At 34.8% G+C, this 18,809-nt stretch overlaps 1 protein-coding gene across 1 annotated transcript in view; it reads left to right on the top strand.

Annotated features, from left to right (window-relative positions):
* Positions 1 to 18,809, top strand: part of LOC117342141 (protocadherin-15-like) — an 82,354-nt gene that overhangs the window by 56,063 nt on the left and 7,482 nt on the right. Inside the window, 12 exon segments of the mRNA XM_033904153.1 lie at positions 8,239 to 8,307; positions 9,055 to 9,251; positions 12,938 to 13,027; positions 14,155 to 14,367; positions 15,853 to 15,984; positions 16,230 to 16,311; positions 16,574 to 16,665; positions 16,897 to 17,079; positions 17,265 to 17,323; positions 17,817 to 17,904; positions 18,235 to 18,357; positions 18,677 to 18,732. Coding sequence (XP_033760044.1) covers positions 8,239 to 8,307; positions 9,055 to 9,251; positions 12,938 to 13,027; positions 14,155 to 14,367; positions 15,853 to 15,984; positions 16,230 to 16,311; positions 16,574 to 16,665; positions 16,897 to 17,079; positions 17,265 to 17,323; positions 17,817 to 17,904; positions 18,235 to 18,357; positions 18,677 to 18,732 — 1,384 coding nt within the window.

Here is an 18,809-nt window from a genome sequence, read left to right as displayed (position 1 = left end):
AGTAAATCGGTTTAGAAGACTCCTGCCGTTAATTATCATCTTGGAGATTCTGGTGTTAATGACAGCTCATTGACCATACCAACTGGGTATCTCGCACATACAAGAAGACACCTAGGAGGCCAGAACACCAAATAAAGTGTGATATAATGCATTTATATGATGTTATATAACTTATTTATATTCAATAGTGTTATATACCTAAATTTAATCCTATCCTACCATAATTACTTGTGCTATATCATGTATGTTAACGTACTTCAATATTGCAAGGATTACCTTCTTCAAATTAGCAGCGTTAAGATAATTGTCAGATATTGGCTGACATATTCTGATAATATTTTCAACATGATTTCAAAAAACAAACGAAAACAAAATCAATATATTTATTTCAACTATATGTATGTAAGTTTGAGTTAAACATTAATATTATATTCTGCGCTAAGTACATTAATTGTCTTAGGTACCTACCACGCACGTGTCGGTATACGTATGTAAACAAATGTGTTATATCCTAATCACTGAAACCTCAAATCCATTTAAGTTTGATTGACAGGTAAATTGTATGAAGACTATACATTGTTGATAAGGTCGTAAGAGGACAGCCACGGCGGTACATGTAAATTATAGCCCGGGTAATTGAGACGGAAGTGTTGGCTCTATAAAAAGATACGTTTGTAAAGCGAGGTGTAATATGAACCTGTTTGCGGTGATTTGTGTTTTAAAAAATTGCTCTATCTGATAATTAGTTCAAGCAGTAGAGTGTATCGCGTCAACAAAATGCGGCTTCAACATCAAATTAAAAACGGTTTTCTGAAACAAAACAGAAAACAACAAAAACGGCTATTTCATCTCGGAAGATATATAGTTCAAGAACCAGGATGACTTTATACAATCCAATACCAGCCGGGATCTAAAATATTTTTGGGATACATCGTGGTATATATGAGAGACTTGAACACGAGCAAGATATAAAAATAGGGCTGAGGAACGCAGAACCGGATCTTTCTTCAATGTCTTTATCGGGAGCTAAGAAGAAATATAAAATTGGACATGTTGACTTGTCCCAATTTTTTACACTAGCTTTCTTCTCAAGATGTTGTTCTTCTTGTCCTCGTTTGACCCTTGCTGTTGTGAGAACGCTAAACCCGTATAAACAATACTAAACGATTTGATTTGACGCCATGAATCATTTTAAGATGGACTAATATGTCTAGCAACCATATGTTTATTTACTACCAATCGTCTCATAAAATTACACTTAATTTTTATGTTTTGGACATATTCCAGTGGTGAGTCGTTTAAATAGGAGTTCACAACAAGAGAAAAATGGATTTACATGGCTTGATATTTTAATGATGAAACGAAGGTTACGCGAGTTAAATCCTCTACAATATTAGAAATACCATACTAAACAATGGCTATCTGTGTCTTGTTTACAATTACTGATAAAATTGTGACGGACCTTTTATTGGTGAATTTGTGATAAGTAGGGGTACTTACATGATCACAGGGTTGTTTGGAATGTACTCGTAAATAGCTTGCTCAAGTGGTTTGTTGACAGTCATTAGGCCCCTCCAGCACACTCACGCGGTATCGAGTGTTGCAATTTACGAATTCACCGCTTGCGTGAAGTAGCATTTATTAGCCCCGAGTATGGGTCACTAACATGCACTTGCGGTCTTCGCAACACCTCTGTTTGCTCGCCATTAATGACCTGACTGTGTTTCCAAATTCCTCTACATTCCATCTGTCCCTGTGTCTTTTTATCAGTTTTTGTTCTCTCTTCTCAATAGACACCAACTGCAACATCGTAAGAGTTTGCGTTTGAACAGAATCGTGCTTCTCTTAAACAATCTGTTCTTCCGTACTGATGACAACGTATTCCGTCTATTTTCCTAAGTTGGGTGCTCAGGATTTCTTTATCAATAGCCTGCAACATCCGGCCATTTTTCACTTAGAATGGCCTACAATAAAATGATCTGTTATTGACTCTAAAGATCTAACTCACACGGCTGATGCAAAAACTGACATCTGGCATGGAAGAGAACTTCCAGGAATCAATTAATTCTTTATTTTTATTTTTCCTCTGCACAAGGTCATGTAAATAGTAAACAGAAAATTACTTACCTATCTTCATTATTTCACTGTTCAGTTTTTTAATTACAAAATGAAATTGAAGCCAAAAAGAAAAAGAAGGTAGAAGGAAAAGGAAGAATCTTATGTGCTTAACATTTAATATGGCTTGACAATGATTTCAGCTTATCTAGGAATATGAGTCTTTATTTCGTTTCTGTCTGTCATTTTGTTGTTTATTTGACAAATAAAATATTGCTTGGAGATAAAGAAATAGATACACTGTATATAGATATTTGTCTATTCATATATCATATACATATTATAGTTCCAAATGCTTTCTCGTTCAAATGTTCTATTTTTAACACATCGAAACAAGTCACAGGTACGATCTATAAACTATTTAACTTCCTTTAAGTATACATAAACATTGTCAGAAGTAAAACGAGAGAACTTTCACATGGGCTTATTTTCTTTAAGAATAATTTTCATCAAAAGCTGGCAAACATTTGAATATAAGTTTATTCATGACAAATGTCCTTAAGGTACGCCATGATGTGTAAGCGAACAAATACAAACAGTTCAATATCGGTAAATACACTTTTGTCGGTGTTAGTAATAGATATAATTAAGACGCTCAATATTTGACCTTGCTCGGAATGTTCAAACTTAGTTCTCACAAGGTGTTGGTAGAAAGAGTAATCAGACAGCGATATCTTACCTGTGCAGGTGCAAGCCATTTCATTTCCATCCAATTTTTAAATCTGCGTTGACATTATGTAGGTTTTTGTTCGAGACGTTGAATTGCCGATTTACCGTCTGCTATTATCAAATGAGGTGAATAGAATACATAATTGCTAAGATACTCACTAGATCTTCCAGATATTTATGAGAAAATCCAAAGAATTGTATACGATAGCATGCCAGTGGCTGTTAAATTGGCAACGAGAGTAATTATTCAGGTTTTTTTTCGCGAAGGTATAACGTAGATCAAATGTCGAGGACACGAAGTTCTTACATCACAATTGAAGCTAAAGAACAATGTCTGTTAGACAGGTTAATTTGCAGCAGCACATTACCATACTTCGTTGTAAATTATATAGAATTACTTTCAAATTCTAAAAGGTAAAACTTACAAGCAATATCTTTCTGCTGAATGCTAGAAAACATATAACGAAACAAAATGTAGTACCAATAATTCAACATATGTTACGGTTTGAGGACTAGATACAAAAAACAATTACTGTAGGGCTGTGGCTAAGGTTTCGCGGTCGTCCCAGTCGGAACTATTTCGCCGGTATATATATCTTCGCACGACACCGCTTTTTTAGCATTAAACAGTTACAATGCAACAGAAGAAGCGTTTACAATTTTGTGTGTGCGTGTAATATATATATTAATGAGTCATGGTATAAATATTCGCCGGATATTTAATTTCGCGCTATATTTTATGACTGAGAAGATGGCGAAATTAAATCTCCACGAATATGACTTATTATACAGTATGTGATAGAAATGCTGCGGTAACATTATTTGATTTTATTTTGAAGTATTGAATCCGCTCCGTAAGTCGATTTCTCTTAGCAGACTATCTTGAATTACTTCCTAACAGGCTGTTGTCCATTTGTGTGTCATATACTCAGCAGAAGGTTCCAGTGCATGCCTTTCATCATACCTTCTGATTTCAAATGTTTTTTGGATTGTGTTGTATATAAAGACTACGTCAACATATTCACACTTTCAGCGTTTTAAGTATTCAAAGTATTTTACAAAAAGAATTTACACCATTCATGTTAATTTTATAACCTAGTTGTCAATAGTAGCAATAATCTTTCGTTCATGAACTGAGATTGTTGAGAGTTAAATTAAGGATTTACGGCTACGAATTAAGTATGAAAAAGACGTCCTCCACGTGATGACGTGTCACTTAATTGACTCTTGTCATGTGGAACAGGGTAAAATCTATTATAAATTTCATTTCAATATTTTTCGATGACATCGGAAGTGCTTGTGCATATTTTTACGATCAGCTGGGACATTTAATTAACAAATTCTGTCTCTTTGAGAAGTTTATGGGAATGCATTTCTAGTCATTTTAATTTTTCTCATCCTTGCCACATAACATATCATGTTGAAATGATATTTCCTATCATTTCAAAGATTGATAACGGTAGACCGCTTCCCTTACAGTGAAATACATGTTTTATACTTTGTTTTCTACTAATACCTCTTGTAACTCTAAGATCATTTGGAATTGTTATTTTGCATTGCTTATAAAATTTGTACTTTCATTGTATAAATTTGCTAAAGAAAGCACTGTTTTGCAAAAGAATACATGCAATTCCTGTCACTTTTACGCTTGAATCTCCGCTTGAAATAATATAAAAACACATTTGAATCAAACGCCTAGATGTTCATGACATTTCTCTGAAGGCGAGTACGGTACCGACAATGTCGCTTGTGTACCATAACCATAAATTGCATATACGGCATCAGATGCCATTTCAGTCGATCAATGCTAATGGGTTCAGGATATATGTATGCAATCAAAATATATGCTCATTAACAATTCAATATTATAACATCAATGTATACATCACATAATAAAAATCACAAACCACACACGTGACCTAGGAATAAACATACATAAATCAACATATACAATTTTCGAAAATTACTGAACCTGAAAAGCATTTTGTCTTCAGTGCGTTTATGAGTAGGAAACATGTTACATATTTATCAGGCATGTAGCAGAAACTATCTGTAATCTGACATGACCTTAACATGCTGACAACATGTATAGAATAATAGATATTCTCAACCTTACTGATATTTTTTCGAGGTTCCGAAGCTTTGTAAATACTGACTCTGTTAACCTTTCCGCATACAACTAAGTGGATTCCTACATAGACGTTCAATAGTTATGTGATATAGATATAAAATATAACAATATTGTATTTGACGAAGAAGATTTAATTTTGCATTTCTGATATTTCCTTTCCAGTTTTTCGAGTTGGAGTTATCTGTAAAGTTATCGTATCATCTATCGTTTAGGGGAAAAAACACATATTTACTGCCTTTACCTCCTGTAGTTCAGCGTCCATCTTTCACCATATTCCCTTGCTGGCAGTTAATTATTTGGAGTTAATGTTTGGTAAGCTTTCCGTTAGTGACTTATTTGGCAGCTCAAGTGATATAAAGGGTATTTAACATACAACCTCCGTTGGTTCAGTTCCCCAGTTGTACTCTAAACTAGCTGACGAAGATGTTTAGAGATGTTGATCACCATCTGTTACATGTTTACGTTCACAGGGCCGGGTAACCGGTAGTCAATTATAACAATAAACAGACTTTTATTTCTCTTTTTCTATCAGGCTAATTTTCCTCTAACGATTTCGATAGGATACAAATCTGCCAGATCGACAATTTCCAAAGAAAGAAACAAAAGTTATGACATACTCATTCATTTAAATTTCATCAGAAAACCCTGTAATAGTTTGCGGGAAAAAACGGCATTTTTTCTGTACAGTACCAATGATGATATAGCAAGGAGTATATATCGTCTTAATTAGTTTACAATAGTATTCTGCGTTTTATTTAGATTTTTCTTAATGTGAAATAAACTCTTTTATATAAAGGGGACCTGTTGTTTAATTGCTATAGTATTACACTGGCACCGCTCGTTGTGATTGGGGATGCAGTTAATCGACATTTTTATGTTATTTAATTTATTGCATTATAGTCTAATTAGTAATAAATGTCAGTCTAGATGATAATTGTTTTCTGTAATCGGAACAATTTGGATGTAAGTGAATTTTAGTGGAGCAAATTCTACAATATAGCATGATTATATGGATTACCTGGTTTGTTATGACATATTAGCATTGATTTATGATACTACGCTTCTCATTTAAAGGAAAGGTTAAATTAATCTCTGTTAAGCGTTTTACAATTAAATTGTGGTACTGAAACTTCATCTATTAATTGGCGATTCAAAAGAAAGACAAAGAAATATTTCTAGATTAATTTAAATGATTATGAATCATATTACTAAGCAATTTTTTGGAGATTATGTTTTATATGTATTATATATTTGAGGATGACGTGTTGCATTAATTGATCAATTTGCATATCAAGCAGCACTTTGTAGTCATAAAGTGGCTATATTCGTCATTAATCAGTTTTTATACTGGTTTCTGTGCATATATTTTGCGTGCAAGATCTACTATCAATCACATCACTTGTCAGATTCTTGATGGCTTGCATTTTGTATGCCTGTACGTAACGTAATGACAGAAGTGAAAAATCATGCAAAATCATGTGACTCCATTGAAAAGAAATCATGTGGATAAATTTAATCTAGAAATCAAACCCTAACGGTTTAAACGGAAATATCGTCGCTGTGTCCGATTGTCGCACCACAAGCGATGGCGTGCGCATGCAAGAAATGTGCGGTATTTGATGTCAATATGCCGCATCCAACCGGGACTGTGACGAAGTTTAATGCTGGCTTTTTACACACGCCATACGTAGTCTACCACACTAATGAAGTCATCCATACAGCTCCGGCAAAAGCCATTATCGCCAAGATTACAAGATTTAGGGAAGGAGTATTGTCATGTTAGAATTAATTTCGTGAGGCACAATTGAGAAATATTCTTCTGCATATTCGTTATGAAGCACGTCACACCTTTCTACGAGCGATACGGCGTCGGTTACCGCAACAGTAATGAATTTCTAAAGCATTAAATGTTAAAAAAATGAAACTGTTACATCAGTTATGACTATCGCATGCTATAATTGAAGTTAGTTTCCTGACATAGATGGAAGACGCCAAGTGATCAATGTCACCCGCAGACAACTGCTGTAGTCACAAGAAAGTCGTTATGAACAAGAATTATGTTATCATCAGAAAAATACACACTACTGTTTCCATATTAAAGTCACCAACACAATATAATCATTAGCTCAGACTATTCCTCGTGTAGTGGTAATGTCTACCAAGACCTTAGATGTCCTATCCCACATCACCCTAACGACCTTGAGTGAGGGACCAAAGTATCGCTCTCTTTATGTAGTAAAGTAACTCCTTGTTAAATGAAATTCAATATCAACATTTGACAGTAATGACCTATCAAAAGAGTCCATTCTATCGGCTGTGTGTCTCTCTGTTCAGATGTGAGTGAAGCGAAGGCAAATTACGTCGTTGCGTTTTTTGTACTTTACAATGCTTTTATTAAGGAATTCTCAAATGTTATCTTGTTACTGGAAAACAGCAGTAGCGCTACTTGTTATAAATATACGCCGTCAAAGATTATGCTACACATTTTGGAGTTGTTACTTTTTTAGTGTCCATCTTAATATGGAATATAATATAATTGGTTTCTTTTAAGGATGATACATGTTTTATACACCTTGTAAATATGAAGTTTTTGTATGAAAAACATGTGTAGAAAACGATTTTAAACAAATATTTGACTTTTCAAAACTCAACGACTATGTGCTTATATGGTAATCAGCCAGGAATGAAGCAACTAGATATCATCAATGTAAACTAAAACCAACCGAATGATTACATTCGAATGTTTGTTCTAATTAGTATCTGTTGTACTGGGCCAATATGCATTGTATGCTAATAAGGTCTATGATCTGTCATTATCTGCCAGATGCACATTGACAAACACTAGTGTTAATCTGCTAATGGTTGTGTCTAGCTTACAAGTAATGTTAACCTAATTAAACCTATTTCATGTGATCTGTGTACACCTTTTCTTGTTTTCCTCTGATTGCACTTTATGTAAAGCGTTGAGGAGGATTTCCTGTATTAGGACAATTCAGCCTCCTGCAAGTTATACGTCAACAAACACAGATTTTCTGGTGTCAGTTGCAATCAATTCCGCCTTTTCGCAATAAACATGCAACAATTCTGATTAGACAGTGAATGACTTAATTGCACAAAAATAGGATTCCGTCTGCATCTTATCCAATCTCAATTTGCAGTATGCATATACAAAATCACGATTGTGAATTCTTTCCCGTGACTCTGTCAAAAGTTTATACATGAAAAAAAAATACTAGTTTGGACACAGAATTTTAAGCAAAGACAGTATATACAAAATTTGTTGACGGCTTGTTTATTGTATGTCTTTTTTGTTGTTATTGCAGATCCATGTTCCATTTCGTCGACAGGATATGAAAGTTTTATAACTGATGTACCAGAAGATACACCCGTTGGTATGTAACGATACAAACATTATCTTACATTATGTGTCATCATCATTAACAACCAAAATAAACAACATCTATTACATATCCCATAGGATTAAAGCGAAAACGACTAAAATTGGCAATTTTAAAAGCGGGGATTCCCTTCCATGTTTTCTGATGAATAGATATTGAGGAGACCAAAATGTACCTTCTTGTCCAAATGCAATGATGTTTTTTTATCTTTTTTTTTGTCTTTTACTCTTCGCTATTTATTTCAATACCCTTTCTTCTGGTTGGTTTCTCCTCGACGTTCGTCCTCATGTTACCCCTGCTGTTGAAATGACAGCAAAACCCATAGAATGAATAAATGATTAGCATACAGTATCTTTTGATTTGATGCAACACATTTGATGTTTACATATAATACATATACTTTATTCCAGTCAGTGGGTATGTTGTACTAAAGCATAGAGAAATATCGCGTTTGAGTTTTGCTTTCTTGTTGTTTAGATTCCCCATTTAGATATAGCATATACAATATCGTTCTTGCTTAAATTAACATCTCCTAGCAAACAATTCATCTTTCACTTTGACAATGCACGAAAACAATTCTTTAAATTGTTTCTTACTAATTTATATATTTTCGATAAATATAGTTATGTAGGTTTTGATGTACATACATATATTGCTATTATTTTGTTCTTCCATATTTAGGTTTTTGTTTTCGTTATTTATTTATTGTAGTATAAACAATTAAATCTTGTATTGTAAAAGGTTCTGTATTGGGGAAGCTAGATGTCTTAGGCGGCCCTGATACAGTGAACTTGGCTCAACAATCCAACAATTATCTCCACCTGGATCAAGTCAGCCGGAACATCACTCTCCAGGTGGCGCTTGACACTGATCAGGGTACCGGAACAATTACCCTCCTAGTCGACTGTCGCATCATAAATGAAATAGATCTACCACCGGTAAGTGAGATACTCATAACAATGTTCAGGAATATACATGTGTAACCTTCAAATTGCAATTTATTATATAATGTTCACATAAATCAAATCAAATGATACCTGAGACGAGCATTTGACATTTCCCCCTAAAAAGCCATGTGTTGAGTGAATATATACATGTGTATATGTTACTTATATACATATTTGAAAAGGCATTTATAGTCTGAGTCAAGATATCACTGTCGATTAGACACGAACACTGGTTGCATTTTCGGATTCAGTTGATGTCATTCAATACATTAATGCCAACCGGGCATTTATGGGATTGACAGCACTTGCGTCAATAAGTGTAACTGTGCTTTATTATCGTAGTAAGACGAATCAAAGAGGATGTCAGTCATAAGCATATTGTATATCATTGACATGATTGACATTTGTATCGGTATACCTTGTAAACTAAAACAACATAAATAACGACATAATAACGAAACCATCATTTAATGTTAAATTGATTAAACACTGTCAAAATTAAAGGTCTCACACAACTAATTCAGTCAATCAGTTACTGTATCACTTGAACCAATTCCATGAGGGAAATGTGTTTCTTACGTTTGTGGCTGTTTTACTAAGTAAATGAATATGTTTTGATGTATATGTGTTCTAGAGTATGTGTCTATTTCTTCATCGCCATGACAACAAGGTCATATCCGGGTTAAATTAAAAATTTCAACGAGAGATTAGGTGGTGTCCAAATGAAACTATCAGGTAAATGTAAATCTAACAAGCATATTAAACATTTGTTGTCCTATCGCAACAGGAAAGAGACTACTTCCAAGTGAGATCCCGATGTAGACCGTTAATCATTTAGTGGTAACAAAAATCGCGATAATAGAAACATTCCCATGAAATATCGAATCAATTGCGACAGGATAACACTGAATGTAGAGGATGCAAGCATGTTGCTACCTAGAAATGGAAAACTAATAATTGAAAAATTGAAATGATTACGCTAATCATACAGTATAGTTGTAAGCTGTAACTGTATATTACATAGTAAGTTAAGATCATGATAATAGGCTGATGTTAAGGAATATATTAATTATTTAAAGATAACACATATTCAATCAACTAATATGTGTAATTGAAGGATTTTGCTTGGTCTATGTTACCTGTTCTATTGAGCTCTTCAGTATAATCAGCTTCCTTTGAAAGCATAAGCAAGTCAGCCGACAGAGGGCAAAAACACGATCTCGTCTTCGGTGTGTTTGTTTGAGACTTGCGTCGAATTTTTTATAAAATACTCCCCTGTCTAGTTCACAACTAAGGACGGCTTATGTGAATTTTGATTTATTTATTTTTCGATTTATTTATTTATCTATTTATTTATTAGGAAGTAATATATACGACGTCAAGTTCGATCAAGCTAATAGTTTCTTGTGAGAAACCTGATTACGTAATCATGATGTGTGTGTTCTTATCTGTCATTCTGTAAGAAATCCTGTTTTACAGAACTGAATTATTTCATTCCCGGCTCTTAAAACTGCCGTGTTCACTCATTTCCGGGGAGATTTACATCATCTGAGTTAGCTCGAAACAAACAAATTTGCAGACAGACTTAGATATATCGCCATTTATTTCTTTGCCCTGCTATTTTATGGCCGGAGTGGATAGTGTTACCCTTGGTTTTTTTCTGTCATTATAGAGAAACAATTATAGAACTGTAATTTGTAGCGTGGTTGCATGATGTTCATATAAGTGTCAGGTTTGATGTGGTTATAGTATTTCTGTCAGTGTTATTCCCGTTTAACAGTAAAAATTTGAATTAAATCTTTCTGAGAAAAATATTTGGACCGAAATCAGAGACCCTTGACTAAATCCAGTGGAAGATTGAAAATTAAAACGAAGCAAAAAGTAGTCTGAACAAAAAGTTACGAAACTCGGTAAAAGTCACTATAAAATTATTTAAGCAACATTCCTATGTCAATTCTGAAAAACCATGAATACACCTCTTATCAAAACCAATATTATTTCAATGTTCCAAAAAATTATCCTTGGTTTTCAAAGCTAGGTAGACGTGATGATATAATACAATTAAATTAATATTTTTCTTGATATACTGAGAGTCTAAAGCGGAACTAACGATTTGCCAGCAATCAAATCGTCGCAGTTGTCTTAATACATACAACACAATCAACAGGGTCGTCGTTGTCAATAGACATTGTCGATTATACGTTTGTTCTTAGCTCAATGTTGCCTTTTCTAATCCACTTGGTTGGACCTCGGGAGAGATCGAAACCTAATTAGCTGACCGAAGTCAAAAGGTTGTATAACGCCCGGATCAACCGAATAACGGACCTAGTCCAATAAAACAACGATAAAAAACATCCACGTGTAGACATATGGTAATATGGCGAAATATCGAATCGGTAGACGATCACTTCGGCAGTAAGTACGATATGGTACACTGTTTTATTTTTTAACATAATTCTCACATTTGTATCACAACATAACAATGTTACTTAATTGAAATTAAAAGTATCCCAACAAACTATTTATCGAGATAACGATGTTTGCCCTAACAACTGATGAATATATTGAAGCTGCGGAGTACCTTTTTGGGAAAACAACGATCGAAACCACGTTCAGGACATTTATAGGTGTATTATTGCACTGGTACTTGACATTGGTTAATATTCAATTCCATTCAAAGTTTTCTGCCTAAATCGTCCCTATATCTATATTTCCCGTGGAATTTATTTTCGCGTTAATACGCGATGGGAGTAAATGGCGAATTCAAATTCTCGGCGAATCATTGTACGAAGACACCTATAAATGGCGACCAAGGTTATCGATAACAAAAGCCATTACTACGTGTAGCTCATCATTCGCGAAATTAAAATCATTTCTTGACCAGTGTTTTTAAAGTCATGTTTTTCGCGAATATGTCTGAAGAGAAATTTCGTGAAATAAAGAATTCGCGAAGTAGAAAATAGTTACAGTATTTGATATGTAGCATTGTTGAGTTGGGTTCCACCTAGCGTTGTGTTGACGGGTCGTCCATCGCTTGCATCTGTAATCAAGAGAAAAGTTCCAGCGTTTGCGTGTCGGCTGGCACTTTATCACGTATTGGCAGTCATGGTGCTGAAAAACCATGAACATGCTGCTATAAATTACACGGAGACCCAGACAGCTTTATTTAAGCGACCTTCTCCTTCACCGTCCAACTATTTCACTTTGAATACTTCTAGTCTCGCCGTCAATTCCCTTTGATTTTTAGCGACTCTAATTCGGGCAATAAGGATGCGATATTCCGTTTGAACACCTTTATCGCTCTCCCTACGTTTGTTTTACTGGGGTCGTTATGCTGGTATTTACAAGTGTCATGGTATGTCTGTCTGAAGCGCAATTGGATATTCAACTGAAGGAGTTGACGGAATAATGTCCTGTTCAGTTTGTTATTCAGCTTTAAAATCTTGTATTTTACGCCAAAGTACCGATATTTGTAACTCAAATTCTTACTGTCCCTGCTAACACGAGTATCAAATCGTATACAAGCGGTCCTAATAGTGATACTTAACCCGTCATCAGCAGGGCAGATTTTTTTCTCCCACAACCAAAAGTTATTGACAAAGTACTGCAAATACAATTTGACTGTAACATTTCACCTCCATTAGACATCATTGTAGTATTACGATTCTATGTTACAGATACCACTAACTGTGAGGGTTATTTTAGAGGATGTCAACGACAATCCGCCAATTTTCTCCAGCTCGAACTACATCGTCAATATCACAGAGGTAAGATTATATTGTTACGTTACACTCGTTACTTTTTACATTTTACATTCCCTACATACCACAGAAGAATGCGATTTCTCGGCGACTAGCCATGATAATAAAATCTGGGTTAGAGTTTAGTTTAACCAAGCTTTCTTCGTAGAAGAAACTTTAAGTGAAAACCAGGATGGATGCGGCAGAATCAATTCTTTTCTAGTTTTTGTGGCCAGTTTACGTACAATCGTACACACTATTTTGCATAGGAATTATCAAAATATAACGTATCTAATACTTTATAAAGTATAATTTTGACGAAATCAAATTTAAATATATTATAATATGCAATTAACGCAATCATAATTTATCGTAATTCTCCTAACGCGAAAAAAAACCCTTAAATGAGGTCACCCCTCTAATATTTACTTTTACAGTATACAGAAAGCATGAATGTAGCTGATTGCATGATGATAATCTAGGGGCCGCGGTGGCCGAGTGGTTAAGGTGTCCCGACACTTTAACACTAGCCCTCCACCTCTAGGTTGCGAGTTCGAAACCTACGTGGGGCAGTTGCCAGGTACTGACCGTAGGCCGGTGGTTTTTCTCCGGGTCCTCCGGCTTTCCTCCACCTCCAAACCTGGCACGTCCTTAAATGACCCTGGCTGTTAATAGGACGTTAAACAAAAACAAATCAAACCAAAAAATGATGATAATCTCAATAGTTTGGTTTAGTTTGATTTTGTATTGCTTAACGTCTAATTAACAGCTAGGGTCATTTAAAGACGGAATCTCAACACTCAAATACGTCAAAGAATACAGACATAATAACAAAACCATAATTCTAATTTAAAAAAAACGATAACAAGTGGGCAAAATATGGACAAAAATATAGATTTGAAATGTTCAACGAGACTAAAACCAGGTGTTCTGGAAGAGTAAGCGTCTTCTGCTTCATGAACACACCCCGTCATACCAATCTAGGTCCTGACAACACCCATCATACCGATCTAGTTCAAATTGTGGTAGGTTCGTGCTCTTCATCGACAACACCCCTCATACCAATCAAGGTCACAACGACACCCATGATTCCAATCAAGGTAAAATCCAAGTAAATTTGTTTTACCAAAATTTATATTAATTCAATTTTCCAGGACACGGCCATTGGCACAACGGTATTTAACGATGCTATAGCGACTGACGCTGACCAGCGGGGTGGTGGTAATGACCAGATATCGTACAGGATACTGCCCGGACCGAACTCAGACTATTTCGATATCGAGTACCCTCTATATCCCGATATCAAACTAAAACAGCTCTTCGACTACGAGACGATTAAATCTCTCACGGTGGAAATAGAGGCCAAGGTGAGTTTCAGTCGGGTCACTACTGTTACATGTATATATATTAAACAATTAAATTGCGTTTTTTCGTTGAAGTCAAGAACTAATGCTCATAATATACTTTGTGGTTGTTTAGTTTAGCGGAGGTAACTATGTCGCGATTGTCAAAAGTAAGAACTAGTCTACGTGGATATCAAATTTTCAAGCAACTTCCACTTATAATCATGACATTCAAAAGTTAACGGAAATATATCTATACATTTTTGTTTATATACATGTATTATATATTCCAAAACGGTTTTTCATATTCGATCTATATTCAATGACCGCGAATATAGTGAAATTATGTTCCCCGCGAAAATTACCAACTATACAGTAAGATATGTTATCCTTTAAAAACGTAAATAGGTCAAATAACTATACATGCCGATCCCGATGAAATAGGAAATACGGCCTTACTGGTGGATATGGTTGGGTCCTTAAGTATTGCTATCTAACTTGTTGAAAGAGTAAATTGGTGGGGGACTAAAATAAAATTCAATTAAAATAAAAAAAAGATATCAGTGCTTTCAGAGAATTTTTTAAGGTCATGGACATGTATTGCTGCGACTTGTTTCTCTGTGTAAAACTATCGGTGATAATGATAACCATTGCCCTGATGGATTTTTTATTCTTCTGACATTGTCTCGTTTCCTGAAGTCTTTTGTTTTAACGAGCTTTCTATTACCTGCAACTTCGTTTCCAAAAGTATCAAAAACTTAACTATATCTCATAATTACATAGTGTTCTGTTGTCAAATTAGTCTCTAGATGGCTTTCCCTTTTTCATTGCGCGATTGAATCTCATAAACGAATACTTACTTGCAAAGGTTATAGGATCACACGTATATTTATTCTCATATTTATGCTGCACTAATGGTATAGCCAACTTTCAATAGTAAAAGTTAACTGGTAATACGAAAAGAAAGGGAAGGTTCTAATAGGCAGCGGATTTTTTTAGTAAGGGGAAATCAATTGCTGTAAGACATAAATGCCCTCGCTGCCACGTTACACCCCGAAACACAGTTTGGTGAGGATCGCATCAGCAGTTCCTGAGATTAGCTAGATACATTACATCGGTACGGAACGGGACAAAACGGACCATACATGTGTAATTTAGCCGTTATTTGAATAAATATTAATTAGCAATATGATGTTGCAGTTTTTATATCAGTTTTTGCCTGAGTATACTGAGATCGTTTTGAAGTATAATGAAACGTATCAATTGTATCCGATCAATCAGTCGCAAGGAGACAGGATATTATGGGTGAAAAATTGTCGGCCCTTGTCCAGTGTACACGTCCACAAGTATTTATGTACGCGGGGAGTCAAACTGATACACCTTCTTCTCAAATAGAAAGAAAGCTCTCTGTGAAGATAGTATCGTCAGTACAGATTATCAAATAAAATAACCTACAATTAGCTGTCTAATTAGCTTTTTTTCATGATATATTTTTTTCATTATTTTAAGGACAACCCCGTGCGTGGTGCCAGTATGAGCAGTAGCGCAACTTTGACCATCAATGTTGTTGACGTTGATGACCTGAATCCTACTTTCACTTTCGATTTCTACACCGGAAATGTACACGTCAATGCAACAAGGGTATGTTAGAATGGAAACTAAGCACTACAGATTGTAATGAATACTGACCATTGCGCATGCGTAATATGCTATTCTGTACCATAGAGTGTTTGTTTTTAATTCCCGTTCTTTACATCTTTCTTGTTGGTTATATGCCATACCATCATTACGTGATCAGACAACAAACGGTCGATCGGGACATATTGCGGTATTTAGAAATGCACTTAAAATGTCGAAATTAATTAAGTATTTTTTTAATTATTTAGGGTACCGTTGTAACGATATACCCTCCAATCAAAGCTCAGGACGAAGACCAGCTCAATACTCCTGTCATCTATTATATGCTAGGTACGTAGTGCTGTTAAATATGGATTTTTAATGGCAAGGGGAGATAACCTGATTAAATGATTAACTTGTCAGTGACGGTGAAAGTTTTTTTCTCTTTCTTTTGTCTCAGAATATGTTTTATAAAATTCTTGTGTAAGTTTTTAAAAACATGAATAATCAGCTATAGTGTGTTCAGTTTAAACATTTATTTACTCTGCAGATATATTTACAGATAGATAATGTGTCATATCATACAGAATCAATATTTAATTATTCATTGCAGATCCGAAGAATCGCTTCATTATAAATGAAATTACAGGAAAGATTACTGTAGAATCCCAGCTGTCAGAGACGACATACTCCGCTGTGTTAAAGGTAGTGTTGTGTAAAGCTCCCTTCATTATGAAGTTCTACTTTTTTGAAGACAGAAACAAAACTCATAATAATGCTACTTTTTCGTTGTAAAACTTGTGACTTCCGAAGTAGAAATCAAATACTTGAGTCAGGCTCTACACATATATGTATCACTTGTGTATAATTGATTCAAGCTTGAAACAGATCCCTGTTTTGATATAAAGGGAGATAACTCTGACATCTCTTCACCAGGCGGTCCAGCGTGACAACCCTTTACGATACGGTGCAGCCTTGGTTCAAATTGTTGTGTCGGGCTACAACTCCAGTGACTCAGATGGGCCGTCTTTCCAACAAAATTTATACGAAACTACTATCTCCGAGAGCCAGCCTTCCGGAACTACTGTCATGACTGTCCCGGTGAATGTTTGTAATTCGGTACGTTTAATATCTTATATATTAATGAAAGCCAATTAAATTAATTACAAATTTCCTTACGCATTAAATTGAACAATAAAATTGGTGTGATGCATTTGACAAATAGTATGTCTATTGTCTGTTCTCCTAATTATTACATGAACTGTTTGATTAGTTGAGTTCAACCTCTACTTGACGTATTTCAGATCACAACCCTGAGTTATACTATAATGGAAAGTATACTGGAATTCGCTGTAGACCAAAGGTAGGTCATGTGTAGGCGTGACAGTGTGGTGTGATGGCTTGTTATAGCGACAACGCCTCCGTACATGTACTTTAATCTTTATATTAAATATACCACGATATACTTATTTCATTTTAATATGGAGAGGTGATGAAAAGAGGTTTAAAAACCTAGCATCCCTTTTTTCGTGTACCTTTAGATAATAGTATGTGCTTTTGATATATGTTATATAGCAAAAATCTATAAAAAAAACAAGCTGGGTTGCTTGATGAATGCAAGAGCACACGCATGTAAGCACTCTTTCGTTTTGTTTTTGTATTTGTTTTTGTTTTTTTCTTGTTTTTTTCACTTTTAACTGATAAATCTCACCAATTTCATTGGTTATATGTCAGTTATGAAAAGAAAGGAAATAACGATAAACGAACACTTAATTATCGTTAAAAAATGAAGTAGGTGCAGCTGTTTCATCTTTTTTTCCCTTCCTTTCAAAATTGCGGGTTTTTCTATGTTTTAGGGGAAACATATTTTTAGTAAAGACGCTTGATTATGATGGTCCCGACAAGGAATATAGGTTTACTCTCCAGGTGTCGGATGGTATACATGTAAGTATTATACGTCTTTGTATTCATGTAAATCTTATGAGTATGAAAGAATAAAGACAGAAAGGTAGAACCTGCTTTTAAGGAATATAACTATTACTGGTACCGTTAATGATATTTAACGATAATGAAAATGATAAAAATAGCCAAATTATAAATAAATAAATTAATCAAATAAATAAATAAATAGATAAAAGAATCAATACAAATCATTGCTGCTTGACTAAAGCATATCGATAAAAAAAAAAGATATAGAGCTGGACATCAATGTTTGGACATAAATACAACTACGCCAAATTTGTCTGTCACGTGATATGTGCTTTTTGTGACCAGGTGGCGTCAACGTCTATCCACATACGGGTCCAGAATGTGAATGACAATACGCCGGAACTGAGGAATGACGAGTATTCAGTGGAAACTGAACGAGTACAGGGAGCAATCATTACTGTTATAGAGGTATGAATTACATAAAGTATCGAAAACGATACTTTTTTTTTAATGTGAGAGGTTAGAAAATAAAAGCCTTCCACCTACCTATTTCTTACAGAATGGTATGTTGGCTGTAGGATATTTTCTAACTTAATTGGAACAGCATTCTGGTTGTGTAGGCTATATGTATAAACCAGGCTCTCATTAGCATATGTAAACTAGCCCTGATGTTTATATAAAGTATCGGGATATTTAATCACCATTTAAGGTCATGCGTGTCAAATTAGGTCATTTAAAGTCTTGCCAGTAACAATATAAACATGTTATTGTGATTTTCTCTCTCTAGGGTTCAGACAAGGATGCAAACACACAACTGCAGTATCAACTAAAGACATTCACGTCGTAAGTATACCAATTATCCTCACTTATATATACGTAAAACTCATACAATATGGATATTGATAAGATGTTTTTCATTT

The sequence above is a fragment of the Pecten maximus genome, chromosome 14, assembly GCF_902652985.1.
Source record: "Pecten maximus chromosome 14, xPecMax1.1, whole genome shotgun sequence".
Lineage (NCBI taxonomy): Eukaryota > Metazoa > Mollusca > Bivalvia > Pectinida > Pectinidae > Pecten > Pecten maximus.
Note: the sequence above shows the minus strand (reverse complement) of the source record. Positions and strands in the feature narration are given on the sequence as shown.